Raw genomic sequence first — 22,319 nt, forward strand, 5'->3', positions numbered from 1 at the left:
AATAAAAGAGCAACATAATCACAGCAAATTCCAGAAGGTGACACATCATTTTGGCCGAAAATTTTTTTTTGCTTTTTAAATTCACCATCTATTAATACATTTCAACAGGAAAAATTAAATTGAAAGAAATTATGTGAGCTTGGCTTAACTAGTGAAGAAGACCTCAATTTAAGCACAAATTCTTCAGAGCCACACATGAAGCGTAAAATAAATACTTAAGCGCTACAGCACAGAAAAACAAAGTCTACTTCCCTAAAAATTCTGGGAGTCTAAAATTTCCTGAATTAAAAATTTGCCTTACAACAAGAAAAAAAACGGATTTGCCCTTATCCTTCTCACAGGAAGTTTCTAGTATTTACCAAAAAGAAATTATAATTTAAACTTTTTCTTCAAATTTTCCACTAGTGGAATTATATTACTATAAAGTACTTTACTATATAGCACTTATAGTACTAAATAGTACTTTATAGTACTATAAAGGTAAATATGTACTAAAAAACTGTTCCGTTTCTGTTGATGCTTGAATTATGCAGATTCATCTTAGTTTTGACAAGATTCTGGAATAAACTAAATTTCAGCTGGGGGGTAGGGGGGCAAACTAGGTTCTGGGGAGAGGCAAACTGAGGTCTGGGATTGGCAGTCCCCCTCCTCTTCCTGCGCGCTAGCAAATTAAGACTTATATGGACGTGATCTCAGGATTGCCAAGGACACCACTAAGTCTAGATTAAAAACTCAGGAGATTCTAAGTGATATCAATATTTTAACTAAAAAAAAAGTTAAATATAGGCTAAATATTAACTTTACTGGTAGTTTCTCCAAAGGACATATCCAGGGGGTTACCGGGTTTGAGACTACCACCACAAAAAACTTAAAACGAATAGAAATTATATAAACTGTCATAGTAAAAAACATAGGCACTAACATAAATGAATCAATAAGTCTTAAAACGAGTAAAGCTTAAATTGAGTATGCAAATCAACTTGAAACGAACGAAAATCACAATAAACAAGATTTTGGGTTTTGCTCCCTTCTCTCACTGTAAAAGTCAGGTTTGTAAATTCAGCTCGAGTCGACCGCGGGGTTTTTGTTATCTGATCTTTGAACTATTTTAAAAATTTGTATCAGACGTATTTGGGGAAAAGGGTATGGGGAGGGAGCTATTTGCCCTCTGATCATTTTTGACTTTTAAAAAGGGCATTATAATCCATATGAAAGGCCTTTTTTGGCCGATTTCGGTTCAAAATAGTCGAAAGATTTAATAGCTACGTCTTTTAAGATAATTTAACCCCTCAACACCCACGGCGCAATGGCTAAAAGCTTTGAGCTTTGGCTATTTTTTACACGTTGTATTGGTCATTGGGAAGTATATAGATATTTTTTCAAGGGAATTATTTGCGGTGGGGGAGCAGTTATTTTATACGGGGAGATTTTCACATTGAGAGAGTAGTTCTTGGAGGTAAACTTACAAAAAAATTTACACAGGAGGATACTTTGCCAAAAATTAATGGGCGAATTTCGTTTTAATTTTTAATTTACGTTGAGCTAAATTCGAACCTGCATTAGTTGAAAAACGTTCACAAATCAATTAAAAAAAAAAACAACTTTTTTTTAAACTGAAAGTAACAAGCGACATTAAAAATTTAAATGAACAGAAATTATTCTGTACATGCAAGACGCTGCCCCCTCCTCAGCGTCCCGCTCTTTACGCTAAAGTTTTTATTAATTTAAAAAGTAGAGTTGTGACAAATAGTCAAACTTTTAATCAAAGAGAAGGATTTTACAGTCAGAGAGATAAGGTAATCTAAGTAATCTAAAGGTAATCTAAAGTAATCTAAGTAATCTAAGGTAATTTAGATAAGGTAACCTAGCTGAATTGTAACTGTACACAGAGCCATTCATAGGGCTGGTGGTGCCCGGGGAAGATTATTTACAGCGCTTCTAACCCAATTCAAATATAAGCAAAAAAGTCGAATTGGCGTTAAAAATTTGCGTAGAATAGACAAGCCCTAGCCATGGAACCCCCTCCCTCAGCTACGGCGTATATATATATATATATATATATATATATATATATATATATATATATATATATATATATATATATATATATATATATATATATATATATATATATATTAATTGTGTCAAAATAAAAAGTAAAAGCTAGAAACAGATTAGGCTTTCAGTTGCTTTCGTCCTTCATAATTCATTTTTCAGAAGTTTGGAATAAATGAGATGATAAGACAAAGTTGAAACTTAAAAGGAACAAAATTATCTACCCTCCACTTGTGCCGTCATGAATTGACTATCACTTTACTGAAAGTAAAAAATGGAATAAAGGTTATTCTCTCACTGCTAAAAAAACAGCCATCGAGTATATAAAGGGTAATTCACCTTTTTGCTTTAGATAAATAAGTAGTCAATTTTACGACGGCATACGGGGAGGGGTGGTAATTTTTGTTCGTTCACGGGGCTCTTATTTTCTTTGATTTACATTTATGTGTAGGTTATCTAATATGCTGACTGTTTTTATTCCTCATTTTAACCATACTAGCACTATAATAAGTCATAAAGGGTTATAATAGCTTTTGCTAGTTTCGGCTAGTGATAGCGCCGGTTTGGGCTATATGTTCAGCAGAAAACCTGGCAACCATGGTTTTTAGCCCAAATATAGTGAAACCGCCGATACCAGGTCTCAGTGATAGGTTTTTCAAAATAATTTCAACATAGAGCACAATTTTCTTCAAAATCTGCTGCATAGTTTGCCCTGATTTATTTTGTTTATTCTAAATAACCTGAGCCTAACAAATAAATCTTATTAAAAAAAATACAAAAAATTATCAAACTTTCCATATTTATCATTTCGTTTGTTCATGAAATATTCATCAAAATCCAGATCGTGCTTTAAAAGTTTTAATAATAAATTAAATAATAATTAGACGAAATTGTCAGAATTTTAAGCGAAAACTGAGCTGAAAAATGAGATTATTTTCTAAGCCTCTCTGGTTAGCGTTCCCGGTTTTATAATATTTAAAACTAAATTGTAACTTAAACAGTCAAGATAAGTAAAAATGGAAATAAAAGCCAAGAAGGAGGAGATTCGCACATTAATCAATATTTTTATATTGAGGCAATATTAGGGGCATTTTTTTCCGGTATTTCTGTCAATTTTGTTTTGTTTTTCCAGTAAAGATACCAAAAAAGATGTGTTTTCAAGGTCTTTAAATACTATTTTTCGAAATAGGGGGTTGATATACCCCTCCCACAAATATAATAGGTGAAATTGCTTTATTTGCCCTAGATAGCATTGATTTAAAAGAAAAGTGTTTTTAATGAAAGAAAGGAGCTGTGTTTGGTAAATTCAAAGTAGATAAATTTCAAAGTAGTTTAGATTTTTGACAAAAATTCCTTAAAAAGAGTAATAAATCTATCAGTTCCATTAGTGTACATTCGAATAAAACTTCTTTTGATAAATACTTTCTTTTTTTGATAAAAATTCTTTTTGATAAAAAATCCTTTTTGTTACGTTTGTATGATTTACTGATTAACCCTTTAAAAGAAGAAAGCTATCTTCAATATGCACTTCATCTATTTGTGCCATTGCTTTCTGTCAAACCCACCACACTAGGTGACCTTAGCAAAGATTTTTTCTATGTTTGTTTAGATCTTTGTTTAACTTTAATATGTCACAACATTAACTGAACTGTGTCGGGTATCAAAAGGCTGTTTCAAGTTTTGCTGATTTGAAAGTCTCTGTATTAAGTGCTCCAATTTTCAGATTATAGTTACAAAAATATTAATGAGAGACTTATTTTTGAGTGCCAAGTTCAATGCAGAGCACTTATGCAAAGAACGGCCTCCGCACCCACAACCCTCCGAATTTTGTTAGCAAACCGACCACTTCTGATGATGATCGTATAGCGCCTGTTCGGCATTTTTTGTTCCCTTACTGGATCTGTAGTTTATAACAAAACAAATTTCTACATAAACAAATGTTTAGTGCCCTAAGAATTGTATACCAAACTGGCAATCTAGGGCATGCAATAACCTGGGCTAAATTCTTGATCAATGGGCTAGTTACTAAGAAGTCTCTTTGATCCTGTCAGTTTCATTTTTTTCTCTGTTTTGTTGGTCAAAAGGAGATTTCAAATAAATAATTCTAATGGCTATAATTATTTCGGAAATTTTATTTTTATTTAAATATAAGAGAGGGCGAAGTTAATAAAGGAAAAAATAATGAATTACTACTTAATTAATAAAACATAAATAAACATTACAAATAACTAAATAGTAATAATTAATTAATGATAATTAAATATTTGAAATAATAAACAAAAAAAAATACTTAAAACATAAACTATTAATCTTCGAAGGGGTTTAGGTTAGGAAAGTGAAACTTTCAGGGATGGGTCTATAGGCTAAAGTATGTACCGGGAAGGTATTTTAAAGTACCCACCTCCACCCCTTCTCTCTCTAGAGGGCCCTGAAATTTGCCTACATGACAGGTCTATACCTATTGAAATTTTGAAAAAACAACATTTTGCCTTAATTTTCAGTTACTAGTTGCTTCTGTCTGCCTTTACTTCTGAAAATGCAATTTCTGTTATTTGAGTAGAATTTTGAGCCATATCAATGTTTTTTTTTCAAAATTTAGGAAATGTATTTGTATATCTTTAAAACCGTATAAAATGGGATTGAGCAAAGTTATGAAGTTGAAAACAGTTTTATTGTACTTCAATTAAGCAGAAGATCTGTCTTGCAAGGTTTTAGTTGAGTAGAATTTTGAGCCATATCAATGTTTTTTTTTCAAAATTTAGGAAATGTATTTGTATATCTTTAAAACCGTATAAAATGGGATTGAGCAAAGTTATGAAGTTGAAAACAGTTTTATTGTACTTCAATTAAGCAGAAGATCTGTCTTGCAAGGTTTTAGTTTTATAACACCCATATTTTTGAAGGTCATCAAAGGTCAAGGTCCTCTGGAGGGAGAAGGAGTGGAGGTATGTACTTGGAAATACCTTCCCAGGACATACTCTATCCTGTAGACCCATCCCTGAAAGTTTTATTTTCCTAACCTAAACCCTTTCCAAGATAGCAAGAAGTCAATTAACTAGAATTTTACCAAATTTGGCCTTAAAATTGTGTGGAAATAAAGGGTGGGGGCTTATCAAAATTTTGTCCCAGGTCTAAGCAATCAAAACTGTATTTGTCTAGACCCGTCCCCCCCCTCTACACACACCATGAACCACAGGAAACGACTAGATTTTTTTCACTTTTGTTCCCAATTGGAGTTTAACTTTTCCTCTAATCTTTTTTTCAAAATAATTTCAACAAAAAAAAACCCTGCTTATTCACAATTAGGCCAACGAGACAAAGCTCTGTGAAAATTCTGTTCTCGCCTATGTTCTCAGATAATGTCATGTCCGCCTTTGCGTAGTGTTCTCTTGGTTCGTTGCATAGCGAGCGTCAGCCAAACCTTGGAACTAAGTTTCTGGGCGAAAGCCGAACAGAGCATAAGTATTGATAAAGATAAATTTTTTAGTGATTTTTTTGAGTTGATCCACGATTAGCAGGATGACTGTGCTTATTAAAGATGAATGAAGGTTTTCAGGTATGATTTATGGTCGTATATTGGTGCTCTTAATCTGGTTTATGGTTTTATTGGTGTTTATTTTATTCAGTTTTTGACATAATGAATTTTCCTTGCTAATCAGAGTTGGCCTATAAACTGGATTCTGGTTGCCTGTATTTTAAGCTTGTCTGAATGCCTGGTTTACTTATTTAGGGTGTCTTCGGTAATCCTCTTGTTATTATTGGTGGTAGTTCAGGGAATGAACCTTGCAGTAACATTAGGCTAGGACAGATACAATTCCGGGCTAGAAATATTAGGCTAGTACCGAAACAACCTAGGCCTTTCATTAGGGTAATGGTTTCAGGGCCAAGAACATACTCTGGGAAAGTATTGGCAAGGTCCCATGTTAGGTAAATATTTCGCAGTTCATAAAATTGAGTTACCAACAAAGTGAACATACCACTCGATGCCTTTTTTATGTTCTTTACGAATATAATAGTCGCTTCTAGGCTATTACAGATTCAAATTTAAGGTCCTTTTGACCTAACCTAGTTATAAATAATTTTGGGAGAAAAACATAAAAAATGCTTCAAGTGGTAGGCTACATTCACTTTATTGGTAAGTCAATTATATGAACTGTGAAATATTTAACAGGAATTTATGCCACTATTATTTGATATTAGGCTACAATTTTGAGTTCAGAATGGGAATTAGTCTACCTTTCTGTGTATAGGCTAGTCATCATAACTAGGCTTTGGGCATTTTGGCTCCAGTAATTCAAAGGTTGCTTGAAATTGTTGTTGACTGAATATTACTCAGAACACTGGCCTACGATCTTAAGCTAAAAAGTTCCATTGAACGATTCAATTCGTTTTGTCGTATCATAATTAGTTATCAAGATATTCAGATGTTTCATTTTTTTAATGTAATATCTCCATGTAATCTTGTGCTTTCTAAATAAGATAAAATAACAATAAAAAATTTGCTTTGTTTTATTAGAGAAGTCCAGTTGCTTTCTTTTTATCTTCACTTTTAGTTTGATTCCATTCCTTCCACCCTAAGACCTAAATATAACTCTAAAGATACCCCCAGCACAAATAAGGCCAAAGAAAATGCTGTCAGCCTTCTACATTTGCGAAACTCCGATTTACATGGTTTAAGTTTAAAAACATATTGTAAAAAAATTACAATTTGGCCCTAAATATTTTTTATGTTTTTCAAATGAAAGAAGGGTACTTCGCATTGTACTGTCTGTTGTGTTTCACACTGTTATTCTTCATCTGTTTAAAACCGGTTTCTCTGTTTTCACTTGGACATAAACAGCTTAGCCTCAGTGGCACAAACTACTATCTAGGTATATTGTAACTAAATGTTTAGTTTCGTCACAAGCAGCATAGTTTCCTTACTATAGTACTTAAAAATGCTAATTCTAGGAGCGCATCCATTTCTGGTTAAGTCTCCTCCTCCATGGGGCAAACTAAAAATGCATAAAGTGGGGTTGCTTACGGATAACATTACCTATAGAGCAAAACGTATTAGTCCACGAGCCCCATGGGCAGCGGGACGAGGTCTGTTTTCTATATGTATTTAATAAACCTCGTTTGAGTTTTTTAGTTTTATCACTCTATTGAATAAATATAGAATACAGACCTAGTCCCGCTGCCCGCGGGGCTCATTGACTAATACGCTTCGCTTATAGATAATGTTACCTATTAGCAAGTCCACTTTAAGCATGTTTAGTTTGCCCCATGGAGGAGGAGGGCCAACCAGAAATGGATGTGCTTCTCTAATAATGACAAAGAAACAATATGCGATCATCAGAATCTTTCTATATGGAGTATTACACACTTTGGACAGCTTGTGACGAAACTAACATTTACCAATATTAATGCATAGAGTCGGTTAGATTAAGTATTTAATTTAATGTGTTCTGGACAGCCTCCTTTTTATAATTCTTTGTTTTAGTTTCCATGATTTTGCTACTAAAATATTGTATGTTCATCAGATTTGGTATTATTCTTTACGATTATATCCAAGCTTCTCTTCTTGAGTGTGGTCGGTATAATATGTAAGTATCAAAAGAAAATTAGATTCAGCCAGAATGTTCATCAGATTTTAGATTCAGATGTTCATCATTTGATGTTCATCAGATTTGGTATATTTCTTTGTGATTAAGCTTCTCTTCTTGAGTGTGGTGGGTATAATATTAAGTACCAAAAGAAAATTAGATTCAGCCAGAATTTTCGACATGGCAGTTCGAATTGACTTTGGTTCATGTTTGGTCTTAAAATAAACTAGAAGTTGCATAGACGAAGAGGAATTACGCTTCAATCAGGGTTGAATTCAGGAGATGGTTTAGGGGCACGTATCCCCTAGAAGGCTGGGAGTTGTACCAATACATGATCAAAGGGGTGAAAATACCGATTGGGAGCTGGATCCCCCCCCCGCCTAATATTAATTCTTTATCCGCCTGTGGCGGATAGAAATTGTTGTCCTCAGCAATAGAAATTGTGGTCCTGCAAGCTAGGCTATTTCTAAAAGTAAGTGTAAGCATGTTTTCAGCAGGCTATTTATGGGAGGTGGGGGGCTAAATATATCCCAGTTGCTAGTACATATGCAACAATGTATTTTAGAAGGAGTAGTTGAGACACAAAAAACTTGAAAATGAGAAATTGTATTGCAGGACTCCCCTCACTGCCTAAATTTTGAAAAGCTGGGCCCCAAAAATACATGATTTGGAGTTTATGTCTTCACCTCCTCTAGAAAAGCTCTGGCCGCATCCCTTTGATTTTGTCAGGTGCACCTATATGTGCATATATGTGCATATGTACCTTTAGGTGCATATGCACATATATCGGATGAGATAAATAGGGTTCTAACAAGGTCGTGAATGACGGCCAGGCAGAAGCCGAGCTCAACTCAAGCTATTATGAACAAGATCTATGGCACTTATCTTTTAGCCAATACACATTCGAAAATTTGGATCTACAGTACGGTTGAAACAACCGAGACGCTTGGGAGATGGATAAGATATATAGTTTGGGCTGTATAAATGCACATTAGTGGGCTGGCGGTTAAGTATAGCGGGGCTGCATGCAAAATGTGACCTAACCAAAACCAATTAAATGTTTATTAAAATATAACTACAATGTAGTTTTCCACCAAGCCGAAGCTAATTGTGTCCCTACACAAATAACAATAAACCGGATATTGTCTGATTTTACTGATCCAAATTCTCGAGTGTGTACTGGCTAACAGATAAGTACCAATGTATAATTGCAGGGCCTTGTTGTTGCGCTAATTTTCATTTTATCGAAATGTGTGAATAATGCAGTTCAGGGGTAACCTTTCACAAAGCAATCATGTTGAGGGGAGAGGAAGGAGGCACATCTTTTTATGCAGTATTTTTATTGTTCGGGTTCGTTAGTGACTTTAGGGGGGACCAATAATAACAAAGCAAATTCGGTTGATAATTTTAATAAGAATCGCACAGAAATTCTAGTAAACATAGGATTCCGGGGGACCTAATCCTCAGAGGCCTTTTATCCCTTCGCCTACGGGCCTTGGGAGCACGCATCGTAAATATTGACTTCTATGTGAATCCTGATGACACCCACGCGTTCTTCTCGGGTCTTTTGTCTACGTAGCTCACCAAAACAGTTCTTTCCTAAAGGAAGAAAGAAGGAAAAATTTTTAGTTTAATTACAAGATTTTCATCTTTTAGGCGTACTTGGACATATAGATTATTTATCACAATAATTTAAGTAGTCCAACCTTTTGACATGTTTACTCACGATCTTATAACAACCCTATTTATCTTATCAAACAAAAGTATTTATAAACTCACACAGTAGATAATACATTGTCACTTGTTGCACCTTACAAAAGAAACCGCCTTTTAACCAAGTGACTCATCTCATTCAGCCTTTTGACACCTGTATTAACGTGTGTAAAACATGCCATGTGGTCGAAAACTTCAAATAATCGCGCCAATAATCAAGAAATTCATCACTATGGGAACAGCTGAGATTATTACCTAGTCATACAAAATTTGGCAGAGAAACCGGAAAAAGGATTTATTTGCTTCCGTCACTTTTGCAATTAAATGAAATTCGTTTAAGATTCAAAAACTGATTTCGTGTGAAAAGCACGTGGTGAAAAAAGGTGGATGAATTAAGTTGGCCTTAGCTTTTGAAGGAGATGATAATCATTGGAATGCAGAATTTAACTGGTGTTGGTTTACAAAAGTGACACAACTCAGAGAATTTTTTAAATAGACAGAACTTCACAGTAACTGGAGCGGCTGCTACTATAGTACCTCGATTTTTGGCCAGTTTTCATTACTTTATCTCATAAAACAAATTTCACTTTGTTAGGAAGGGTAACTATTCTCCATAATTTATGTTGAATTCGCATATTCATTTTTATTCTGTAAGGGTAACGGAACTGCATTTCGACCATGTGATCAAAATTTTAAACTTTTTAAGACAAGCTCTTATTTTTTAATCATCGAGCATTAAATAATGGGTACTTAAGTGTTACACGAGATATACTCGAGAAGCGAATTTCGGTTAATGCCAATGAAATAAAACAGACTATAATAAAAATATAATACTTTATTAGCAAAATTGTGAAAACTACAAAAAAGAATTATGCAAGGCTCAAAGCACTTTATATTAAATACTTCAACTAATATGACCAAAATATCAACTAAATATTTAATTAAAATATAGCTACTATGCGTTTTTTTTCAGCTAGCCGAAGCGAATTGTCTGGTATTAATACCCTGAAAAGCGGGTAATGTCTTTCGTTCGCGATCCAAATTCTTTAGTTTCTCGTATAATATTTACGTACCAAATAATGAATAAAAAGGTGTTAACAATAGTTTGGGAGGCTCTTTGTGATCTTTTCTGATGAAGTTGCATTGTTGTTCTTTCTGTTTTTTTTTTTTTTTGGGGGGGGGTAAATGCCCAACTTGTATAGTATCCAATGTTATTTCTTTTAAAAATCGTCGTTTTCAAAGATCATCACGTAATAAGGATACCTTTTGTGTTTCCATTAAAAATTAGAGACCCCCTCCCCCCAATACGTTTTCGTAAGTTGGTGCTACTTTCGTGCCGATACTGTACTAATTATTAGCATTGATTCTGGTTAAGTATTGTTTCCTAAAAATATCTTATCTATTTCGTAAATGCATATAAACCGCTAAAAATAAAATTCCTCTTTTTCTTGCAATTTTCGACCCTACCAAACGAACAAAATTCTTGTACCCAAAATCCAGCTACTCAGCATTTATCCAGCCAGCTACAGCATTCTTTTACTCGCGTCTTGTCTGGCTGTGTTCCAATTTTTCTTTGCCTTCAAGTCGAATAGAGACTCGTCCAATGTTGCAATACGGGTTTTTACCAACTAACACCAATGACTAATGATTCCCTTCATGTTGGCAAGATATTCGAAAAGCCAGGTGTGCAGATGTTGTGTTTCGCTCTTGGCTTGTTTCGTTCTCACGATTTGAGCGAGACAACATTTTAGGGTCTCTGGTTAGAGAGTAAAGCGAAAAGGGGAGTTAAAAAAATGGAGAATGTATATAGACGATGAAATGGATTTAAAAAATTACCTACAATTATGTTATAAATCTCATTGAAATCTTACATGCCTTTGATCTGGCATATACACACAAATCTTTTATTCAGGGGTGGGGGGCTCAGAAGAAATAAAAAATTGTGAGTTATATGAAATGATAGGAACTTATCTTGGATATAACACATCCAAGAAGAGAAGTAAGGTTATAATAGTCTCGATGTATATTTTTGAGGGGGATGCAGTCGAGTATACAGAAGATCTTCGGGTTGACAAAACCCGAAATCTAAAACCCTGAAATCTGTATCATAATTTCTTATTTTCTATGTAATTTGCCTGTTTTAGTGTTTTTATGAAGTTGTATTCTCCTCTAAAATATCAGCCCCCTGTATGAAATAAAATGTGGTAGACGTAAATACCTAAAAAGGATGTGTATAGGCAGACTAGCTAAGCGTGTGACGGAGGGAGAGGTGTAAACAAAAAAGAAAAAGGGAATAAATCAAGGATTACAATAATTAAATAAATACGAACTTATTGGATAATGCAAATGTTTTATGGGAGTCAATGCCTCCTCATGCTTTTGCCTTCTCCATATCCATCTCTGGCTTAGAACTAGTTCTGGTGGCACATTTTCTCCCCTCCCTAAGTATATATACAAGCAACATATCCAATGTGCTATTTGATGTGAAAAAATAGCCTATTTGTGTTTTGGGACAAAAATTGACTTTGTGGATATTTTTTAGACCTTCATTTTTAGCTTGACTGTATTTTGCATGTAATAAAAAATCTTCTCTTTGCGCTTGAAAATATCTACATCTACCAAAATGTCGATCTGTCACAAGATGTTGCCCACATTTTTCAGTCCTTCTATCTTGCCTATTTTGATATCCAATAAAAATCGTTCGTTTACTCTAGAAAATATCAATCCTTATCAAATTCTCTAGCTATCAAAAGATGTCACCCATGAGATTATCTTCTTGGTCATTTAAAATACCACTCCAAATAGCAATTATCTTATCCACCTGTCAAATAAATGGCTTTTGATGTTTTCGGGATGATTACATCACTTGTTGCCTATTTAACAAGACATCAATCACAGAAGCACGTGCTAAAGTTTACAAACAAACGATCTCTTTTATTACAATCCATTCTCTTGGCAGACAAATAATCATAATGCGATTTTACATGCTCAAATAGTAAACTTCGGAGACCACGTGGGATCACTTCTCATTTTCATACATCAAACGAATGAAAATTACCCGCGCTTTTGTGGGTAATAAACTGTCCATTGTTAATGACATGCCCAAAAATAAGAATGGAGAGAAATCAAATCCATCGGCGGCAAATTTACCATTAACTCATTCAAACCATAGAAACATTGATGCTTTTCATTATGAAATCTTTTCTTCCTTTTAAGTTCACATAAACCAAAAGAGGTTTAAAAGAGAAGTCAATTAAGTACAGTAGCTACGTCATTTTCACCCCCCCCCCCTCTAAAAATCAAAACATATTAAGAAGAAAATAGCAGTTGTCTTGTAATTGCAGTTTAAAGTCATTTTGTTACACATATAATAATACATTCAGAATGGCGAATAACTGAATTCATTTAAACAAAATAGTGACATTTAGATTAAATATTATGTTCTAACTGAAATTCTTCCTATAAGCAAAATGTGCATAAGAAATATAAACAATTTTAAATTGCTTATATTTCTTTCCCAACACTTGTATAACTGGCAAAAATGCGCTTGGATACAGCTTGATCAGGTCTTCAATTTGCTTTTTCTATCTGTCGAATCACATCACTAGAATAAGTCTTTCTAAAATATTTTCCGAGTTCTCTACTTTAAACTAAGGTACCCAGCATAATTTCCCCTTTGTAGCCATTCCCTGTTTCAGACCTCTCCCTTGACAGTCCGCTTCCCCACAATATAAACCCCTCTTGTCGTTGCTCCCCCTTTTTATCCGTTAAATTCCCCTTCATTCCTTTTTCCTGTCCCTTTCGAAAACTTGGTTCGGAGAACTTCAGTATTGACGCCAGAGATATGCGTCATTCTGTGTGGGACGGTAGCCCGTTTATAGCCAAAGGGAGAGGCTATAGGCGGTTGGGAAGGAAAACACCAAAGGACGTATTGGAGAAGAGACGCATTTGATCAATGTTGTATTCTTCTTATGGGATTGTTTTATTTATATTATTAAGAGCAAAAAAAGAGAGTTTAAAATGCTCGAAATTTTTCAGGAGAAAGGGAGAAGTTATGCGGAATTAAATGCAATAAGAACCAGCTCATCAAAAATAAGATTTTTCTTTGCAATTTTGAGCGAAACAAAAACCGGAACTATAAAGGAACGTGAGAGAACTTAATAAATTTGCAATTTCTAATGGACTTACCCCCTCTCGTCTTTGGTTAAACTATCTAACCCACGTAAATATACAAATAGGTACCCTAGAATGTGTGAGAAAGGCAATCAAAATAAAGTTTGACCGTTGGCGCGTTTTGGACCAATAAGGGGTAGGTTTAGTGTCACCCTCCCTCCCCACGCCATCGAAAATTAGAGCAGATTCTCAGCGGAAACTGGCCTTGATTTATATTTGTCATGTATATTCTAGGCGATATGATTCAAACGCCTATAATTCCTCGTCTATCCCAGATAAATCGCTTTTTTCGAATTCGCCCCCCCCCCCCGAAATAAACTAGGCCGGGTTACTACACACATATATTCGACCTTATCGCTTTCTGGCATAACGATGGTAAGACAGGCAAATACATGACTTTTTATGGAGGGGGGAATAATAAACAATTCTTTTTATAATTTGACCGAGGTTTCCCTAAAATAAAAAAAACAATCTGGATTTCGGGCGGGGGTGGGGCCCACCACCCCCAGGAGGTGGGCCCCCACCTTCTGCGTACTTTCCTCTCACAATTTCCTACTCTTGAGTTTTTCTTTGCTCCAAGGAATGTGTTCTTACTTTTAACGAACATCCTGTTTTATTCTGTCTGTTCCTGAAGTCTCGTTAACATTTCAAGTTAAATTTATGGAGTTTTTTTTTATCAGGTATTTCCAGAAAAATGCCACCGACTGAACTTATCCTCATTAGTACCTATAAAAACGGCAATAAATATCGCAAACTGAAGTGTCATTGTGTTTAACCGTAGCAGTGCTCCCGACACTATGAAGTTTTTTATGCCTGTTTTGTGAGGCTTAATATGCATGTATACCTTCCAAATTTGTTTATGATCATGTTTGTACTGTTCGAAGCAATGAAGCAGGATCGTTTACAGATTTGACGCGTAAAAATGTGTTTATGTACACTTTGATGTATGTGTATATAGATAGTCTCTGTTGTAACACTGTAAATATTTTCGATAGATGGGGAGGTGATCTGGTGCTTAAAAACTTTCCAAGCTACATACGGTTATAGGCCTGATATGTGTGGGGAACATCTTTGGGGCCACCCCAGAAGCTCCGAAATTTCCCTGCTTCATCTTATATTTTTTATGATATTTCCGTAGACATACAGACAGAGATACCTTTGGTCCCATATTCTCCGCCACCTCCGAAATTTCAAAGGTCTTCAGTAGAATATGCATTTTATTCGCATTTTATAATCTGCCCCTCCCCCATTTAGCACCGTTATCCCACTCCCTTTGAAAAATTGATGTCTCGTATCTTTTTTTTTTTATTATTATTATTATTATTTAGCCTATTTTCCTCTAGAAATATATTGTCATGTATGTTCTTGTGGCAGGCCCTTCGAACAACCATAGTGAGGGATCTCTGTACGAAAATTATATGCATACATGCGCAACAGACACTTACGCATCTGCGCACGTGTCTACGAAGGATAAAAAGTATTTTTCATAAGTGGTTCGAAATAGTCTAAACAGTAAAAAAGACAGTTGAATTTGATGACTCCTCTTTTAAACAAAATTCCTGGATACGGCCTTGTATCCAATACTTTTTTAGGAGAGGGGGAAATAACGAAAAAATAATAACTGGAATAAAATGCTCCCATAATTTGGAAAAAAGAATTACTGGACCCCGGTCCTAAGCCCCCTCCATCTGGGTCGTACTTGATATGAAGTTATTTACAAAGTTAAAGTGGTTGAAGATGTTCCAAATGATTTGGAAAGAAAATTAGTGGGTCCCGGTTCTCAAGTCCCCCACCCACCTAGCCATATGCTTGATATGGAGATGTTACAAAATTAAAATCAAAGTCATGTTGTTCAATTGGTATAAACAGCAGAAAAAGCAGTTGAATCTTCTGAAAAAGCAATGAAACTCCTATTTCTTTGAGGTCAAACTTCAAAGCCTCCTTGCCTATTTGGTCCCCTCAGACACCTGTTCTGACATGCTTAAGCCAAAATATCGCTCTGGGAGGATGTAAATTTTTCTTTAGATGTACCGAACCTAAAGTATCTGACGCTTTATCCTATAGCTCCGTCCTTTTCTAAGGCAATTCGTTTTGTGACAATCAGATTTATTGTCACAAAGGTTTGTAGAACTCAAGATCTGATTTCGGATGAGTAAAGTAGGCTACTTATGATCCCTTCTGCACATGACAAATGTATCTGATTGCGTATGTTAGCCAGATTTTGTTTGCGTGGGCAAAGGATCAGAGCTCCTCCCCCCCTCTACTCACGTGTCTGTATATGATGCTTAAAAAAATATACATATCTGTCGGTTTATTTCGATATTGGGTTTCTTTGCATTTTGAGTTGACACGTACCGACCTTCCCCATAAAAATTGCTAAATTCTTGATTTTTTGCAGATTGTAAAAGAAAACATGGGTCTACAAGCAGCACCTAACAAACGTCCTTTGGAAGAAATCGAAGTCTTCACAAATGCCAAGATTCAGTGCACTATGAAAGATAGACTTTACAACTGTTTAGAAAGCGCAAGTGAGAAATGGTCAGGTAGATATGCTAAACGTACGGAATCATGTAGCCAGAATACGTTTAGTAGCTATGGACAAAATATAAAATGCGAAGAAAATGGTAAAATGTATGTACAACTTGGCACCATGGTCCCCGTTCAGGACTCCACCTCCTACGGATTTGCTGCGAAACGCTTTGACTCGATGACATACCAGCAAAGACAACACTATAGAAAACAGAGGCTGTCGGTCTTTAATATATCTATGTTCAAACTTAAAAAGTACAGACAATTCTCCGATCCTTGCCTTCACAGATCTGTTCTAGTGTGTAACACCCTTAGACGAATAGAAAATGAAATGGAGAGGGAGGGTTTACAGTGTCTAGATTTTCAGTGCCAACAATCAGCAAGTTTTGATCCAGTTCCAGCTCAAAATTTCTACGTACCTCCCCCAAGCCCCTTGCTAGGGAATCAAAATGATAATGAAGAAGGAGATAGTGGAATTAGTGATGAAACTAGTTCGATTAGTTGGAGAACGGTGTTAAATATGTCCAACGGTTCGTGCCTCGACTCAGTATCTGACATATATTCCTCAGAGTTAAACGCTAGCCAAGACGTTAATTATAGCAGTGAATCTTCGTCTGATGAGTCTTCTGTTGACGGTTTTAGTGACTTACAAATGGAGTGGGATGATTTCACGCCAAATTGGCAATCTCCAAGTAACTTGTACTCCAAAACCTATTGATGCCTAGGTGCGATATTAGGCTTGTTTCAATGTCTAGTCATGCCCTGCGGCACCACGAACAAGCATTGGAAACTATTTTTTTTTTATCTGCGTTGGTTGTGATTTTCCGAGATTATGAGAGTGCTTTGTTAACTGGCAGCAGCCTTGTTTTTATTAATTCGAACAAAATTAAGCTCAAATTATTAATGGGATCAAATTTAAAGTTATGCCGACGTTTAATTTTATATGTTACAACATGTTTATTTGGTTTTAGTTTATCGAAATACAAGTTTTCGAAATTTCATGATTGGTCTCGATGAATTTAAACCTATACCCGTATACCAGGTCAATTTTTTCTTCTAGATTCACTAACTGAAACTAAACTGGCTTTTCAATTAGATGCAACACCTGACCTAATTTTTAAGAAACGATTAATAACGGGTAGTAGGTAGGTTATTCAACTCGAATATCTTATCACAGATTTAGTCAGAATGCAAGAAAGGTTAGCATTGTAATAATCCCTACATGCATTAAAAAGTAGCCTAATCTAATGTATAATTGAACAGGTCGGTAGAAAAGGGTATTATTATATGAAGCGGGATTTTCCAGAAAAAAGACGGGGAAATGGTGTTGCTTTGGAATAACATGCTCATGTTGCTCTGAATCAGGTACATACACAGATAAGGCTGTCTTTCATGAAGGTGGTTGCCAGGCTGCCCCCCCCCCGAAGTTTTTATTTTTTACTTTTGACGCTCGACTCGTCAAAAAGAATAAAAAAAATTCAATATTCGCTTTGTTAGTTTTTACAAAAGTTTTAGCATTCCCGGGGGAGGGAGGAGTACTCTCCCCAGAAATAAATTCTGGCTACGACCTTGTACACAGGACTTTTTTCGAGGAGGGGGAAATGATAGAATATTTATTAATTAGGATTCCTACGTGTTATAGCACCCACACTGGTGTGCTTGATCTGAGTAAAGCTCGTTTCTATGTCTGAATTCGGAGATCATTAGCTTAGTCCCAGTGAGATAAACTCCTTTATATGGATATTTTACTTAAATAATAAATATATAGAGTCGGTTAGGTATTTAATATAATGCGTTCTGTGCGGCTTGTTTTCGATATTTTCATCATATTTTGGAATATTCCATTAGGATTAACCTAATTTCACTTCTTTTATGTGGTTGCTATAACAGGTAAGTGCATTAATTAGAACAATATGTTCACGATAATTAGGGGGGGGGGAATTACTGAATTCTGGTCCTCAGCCCCTCCTCCTCTCATTTGACTGCGTACGTGGTATGGAGATGCAGGGCCATATCCTGTTTATTCGGGGGGGGGGGGGGCTTTAAAATGCATCAAAAATTTGTTTTTATTAATTTTTGTTATGTTTTTACGAATCGGATAAACATTTCGTGGGAGAGTCAAACCTCCTAATCCTCCCCCTGGATATGGCCTGGTGGAGATGTTATAGTTAAATCGGTAATAAAGTCAAAATCTTTTTTTTTATGTTGAACATAAGCACAAAGACCCTCTTTTCGGTATAGACTCATGACACTGCACTACCCTCTTATGCGTAAAGAGCGTAAGGTTTTCATTTTTCTTAGGTTGACCAGCGTAGAAATAGCGAAGTAACTCAACTTATTTTTCAGTTGAATAACATAATCTCATTTTGAAACGATGTACACATATCAAAAGGCTACTAAATCTTAATCTCATTGACTACTTCCAAAATGCATGGAAGTTAGTCTACTTTCCTTGACAATATGACGGATACCATGTGGGAGCGCCTATCCACTCCCTCTCAGGCAAAAAAGATAATCGTTGACAAACAGAAAGAACCGAAATTTGTTAATTTATTCCTGCGTTTCCCCTCCCACTCCCTAAATAGGAGTAACAGCCCTCTGCATTGTTGGATTACTGGGACAGGCTTATTCTCGAATGGACGGCTTATCAGGATTGTAGCCAGAGGATTGGGGTCTGAAAACCCGAAAAATTACACATGTTATTCGGATAAACAGAAATTGGAAAAGAGCTTTGTTTAGGGTGTACATCCATTTAAAACTGTCTTCTTAAGGGGAATATCCCATAGAAGTCGCCTGGTAATTCCTGAAAGTTGCCGTTCAACAGGTAAACTAGAAGTGGTGGCAAAATTAAACAAAGGAACTGAAAGTAGTGTGAAATGTATAGCCGAAGACTGGAGCGAAGCAAATACCATCTCTGTCATCTATCACGAGCCAAATTCCGATAATGAGCTGAGGGTATCCCACTTAAAAAAAAATTGTGCTCACCAGATAGCGCGTTCGTTTGTGGTGCTTTGATTGGTGGAGAACAGGTGATCCTTCGTAGCAAATTAAATTCGTCTATGGTATTGAAGTAATGATTATTTAACAGAATGATTAATATATACTTGGCGTATCTCACAAACACAGCGACCATAAGTCACGAAAAATATCAGAAGGCTGAATCGGATCTTTTAAAGCAGTTTGCTTAAGTTTTACACCAGAGATAATTTAGGTGATAAGCTGCTCAGGCATGCACGCAGAGGGTAGGGGCTTTGGGCCCGTGTCGGCTATCAAATTGAAAATATGATATTTTTAATATTTGTGCTGAATTTCCAACTTCAATTTGGCTATTTTCATTTTTTTTCAAAATTGTTTCCTCCGTGAAATCGGATTGATATCAGAAGACGACTCGTCCAGATATGGTCAAGTGCACACAGGTTTAGATCTTCAAAGAAGGGGTGATTTATCCAAAGGTCACCTTTAAGAAGATCTTCATTTGCAGGGATATAATTGCCAAAATTTCTCTTAAAAACTTAATGTTGGGCTATTGAACTGAATCTGATATTTACAGCAACTAAATGCTTCAAATGGGAGTTGGGGATATTTTTGGCTCAGTTACTTCAAAATGTTGCTTTCCTTTCGAATGCATTTATTCCATTCAAGTGTGCCACCAGTAAATTTCGTCACAGAGGGAGGGGGGATTGTATAATTAATATAATAAATAGTGACGATGGATCTAGTGCAAAATCTTGGGGGAGGGGGTATAACAAGAGCGTCAATAATCGACCAAATTGGCAAGTTTATTTTACAAAGAGATACTTTAATAGGTGGTAGTATCTTCATTAAAATGACTTAAAATAGATGTAACAACAAATGGGGCAAGTACCCAGGGGTGGGGGAACTTGCCTTTCTCCGATGGCTTCTATAAATTTACTACTGAGCATAATATAGTTGCATAAAATCCATGAAGCAAAATAGAAAGGCCATTGAGAAGGCCAAAAACGTCTTGCATGCATGGGACCCTTGCGGCAAAACCTTCCTTCAGCATCGAGTCTTATAAATAAAATTTTCTCGCTTGGAGAAGTTGCGTCACTTTCTCTGAATATTGAAAGGCGCAATAGAACCTTTCCTTTGGATAAACACCTCGATTCTGTTTGAATGTAAAGGTTAAAAACAGCATTGAAAGAGTGTTACCCTCACAGCGTGGGGGTTGGAACCATAAAACAGTGGCAAAAATTTACGAAATTGGGGGGAAGGCGAATAAAATATCTTAAAGACCAGGAGGTTAGCTTTTTTCGTTTTTTTTTTTCAGTTAAGACCAAAAAGGCTATTTTTCAATGATTATACTGTTTTTTTTTTCAAAATCCACGGGGGGCAAATTACCCCCCCCCCCCCAACACCTACGGATCAAAGGGGGCCTGCCCCCTCCCCCCAAGGTTTTTCTAGCGCCCTCTTTCTCTGTTTTTCTTCCTTTTTTCACTCTTCTTAGAATCATTTTGGTCAATTATTCGCACCTTTGTCACATTGGCCTCTTCCACAAGATTTTGCTTATTAGTGCCCTTGTCATATTGTCCCCCCTCAAGATATTGCTCTAGATCCGCCCCTGTCCCCCACCCCCTAATTGGCCACACTGCCGTAGAACTTTTCGTGAAACATGTGATACAATGGACACTTCTGTCTAAAAAGCTAAATATCATAATAACTGCGGTTGTTATTTGACCGTTTTACGTATGACGTCTCTTTCATGTCGCTTACAATGTCAACATCTAGGCGGTTTAAAACTGTACTTAAAATCACTTTAATCCTCCATTTTTTTACCAATGTTTAATTGTTTACTAGTAATTATTTTATCAGTTGCTACAGCTCAAGACCTAATCCGTAATTTTTGTTTGGGGATGGAGTCTACCAAAAAGCTTCTGTTCGAGGGTAGGGGCACCTAAAGAATGAAGAAAAAGGAGTTTTCTTCCTTTAGACTTTGTCTAACGGGCTCAAATAACCACATGCCTCTCCACCCACACACGGACCTTATTTTACCTATCCTGTGACGGACAGCGCAATAGTGCTCCCCAGGCAAAGAGCGAGGTGGGCTCTTATGTTTCATTCTTTTTTCACTAGCCAGTCCTTACTTAACAAATTATTATAGCAACTTTTGAGGGGGTTCATTCGATTGAAAGTTCTAGTGCATTTTTAAGAGTCAAAAGTAATTGGAGGGTATCCATCACCCTCCCCCACCCTTGTTATTTACCCTCCTCCAAAGACATCTGGTCAACATTTTGAAATAGCCATTTGTTCAAAATAACCGAAAGGCCCAATAACTTTTCACCCTGGGATGACGTGTTTTAGGCAGTGACATCGTTGGGGGGATGAGGTAGCCAGTTCTCCCTCCATAATTAAGAAAAAACAATGATTTATTAAGTAGCTTAAGGAATATTGCGCTTTTAAGTGTCAAATTTGTTCTTTACTTTGAACAGATAATTTTTTTTAATTCATCCATGCTTGGTTTTAACGTAAGGAAAACGAGAAAAATAGGGGTCCATTACACAGTAATATTTTTTTTTCCAAATATACTGCCTTTGATACCTTATCATTAAGTAGAAATGTTAGTCTAGTTATTGGGAAAATAGAAAAATGTTCTATGCGTCCTGTTTCACCACATTTGCTCAAGTGATTTCCCCCCTGATATTTATAGTGCTTTTACTTCCTAAAATCTATCAGTTCAAGATTACATTCTTCTGTTTTAAAAGTGTCAAAAGTGGCAATGAATGCATCCTCTAAATGTGAAATAGGACAGAAATGGAATCATTGAAGAATAAGAAGGTAGATTTACAGTGAATATAATTTTCTGAATGAAAAAGAAAATAAGACTTAGTGCTTTTGTAATGATATTCACACTAAAACTAGATAGGTCAAATCGATTGTAGTTTGGTCATGGAATTTGGTAGAGGAAGAATCCGCTCTAGAAATCTGTTAATCGGTTTGATTTTTATTTCCAGTATTTAATTGAAACTGCAATTCTTTTATTTGTCTTTGAAATGCCTAATAAGAATTTATAATAATAGCTAATGTAAGCTCCAAATTCTATTATTTGTAATTCAAACGCCTAATAAGCGACGAGAACATCATATTCCTTACGTTCCGGATTCACGTACTAATCCATAAATGTAGAATTGCCTTCATGTATAATACCATGCTAACTTTCCTGCTATTATCGCTTTTCTAAATATATTTTTTTTAAAACCAGTTCCAAAAAAAAAAAATAATTGACATATTATAATATAAATAATA

General features: G+C 35.7%; 2 protein-coding genes across 5 annotated transcripts in view; one reads left to right on the plus strand and one right to left on the minus strand.

Annotated features, from left to right (window-relative positions):
- The window catches only part of LOC136029500 (enolase-phosphatase E1-like), a 539,221-nt gene that overhangs the window by 466,112 nt on the left and 50,790 nt on the right, over positions 1-22,319 (minus strand). The gene's annotated exons all lie outside the window — the stretch shown is intronic.
- LOC136029497 (uncharacterized) lies at positions 5,465-17,056 on the plus strand. The gene is made up of 2 exons (XM_065707937.1): positions 5,465-5,611; positions 15,925-17,056. The coding sequence occupies exons 1-2, from the start codon at positions 5,594-5,596 to the stop codon at positions 16,771-16,773; spliced, it is 867 nt and encodes a 288-aa protein (XP_065564009.1). The 5' UTR covers positions 5,465-5,593; the 3' UTR covers positions 16,774-17,056.

This window comes from Artemia franciscana, chromosome 7 (assembly GCF_032884065.1).
Source record: "Artemia franciscana chromosome 7, ASM3288406v1, whole genome shotgun sequence".
In the NCBI taxonomy this organism is placed as follows: Eukaryota; Metazoa; Arthropoda; class Branchiopoda; order Anostraca; family Artemiidae; genus Artemia; species Artemia franciscana.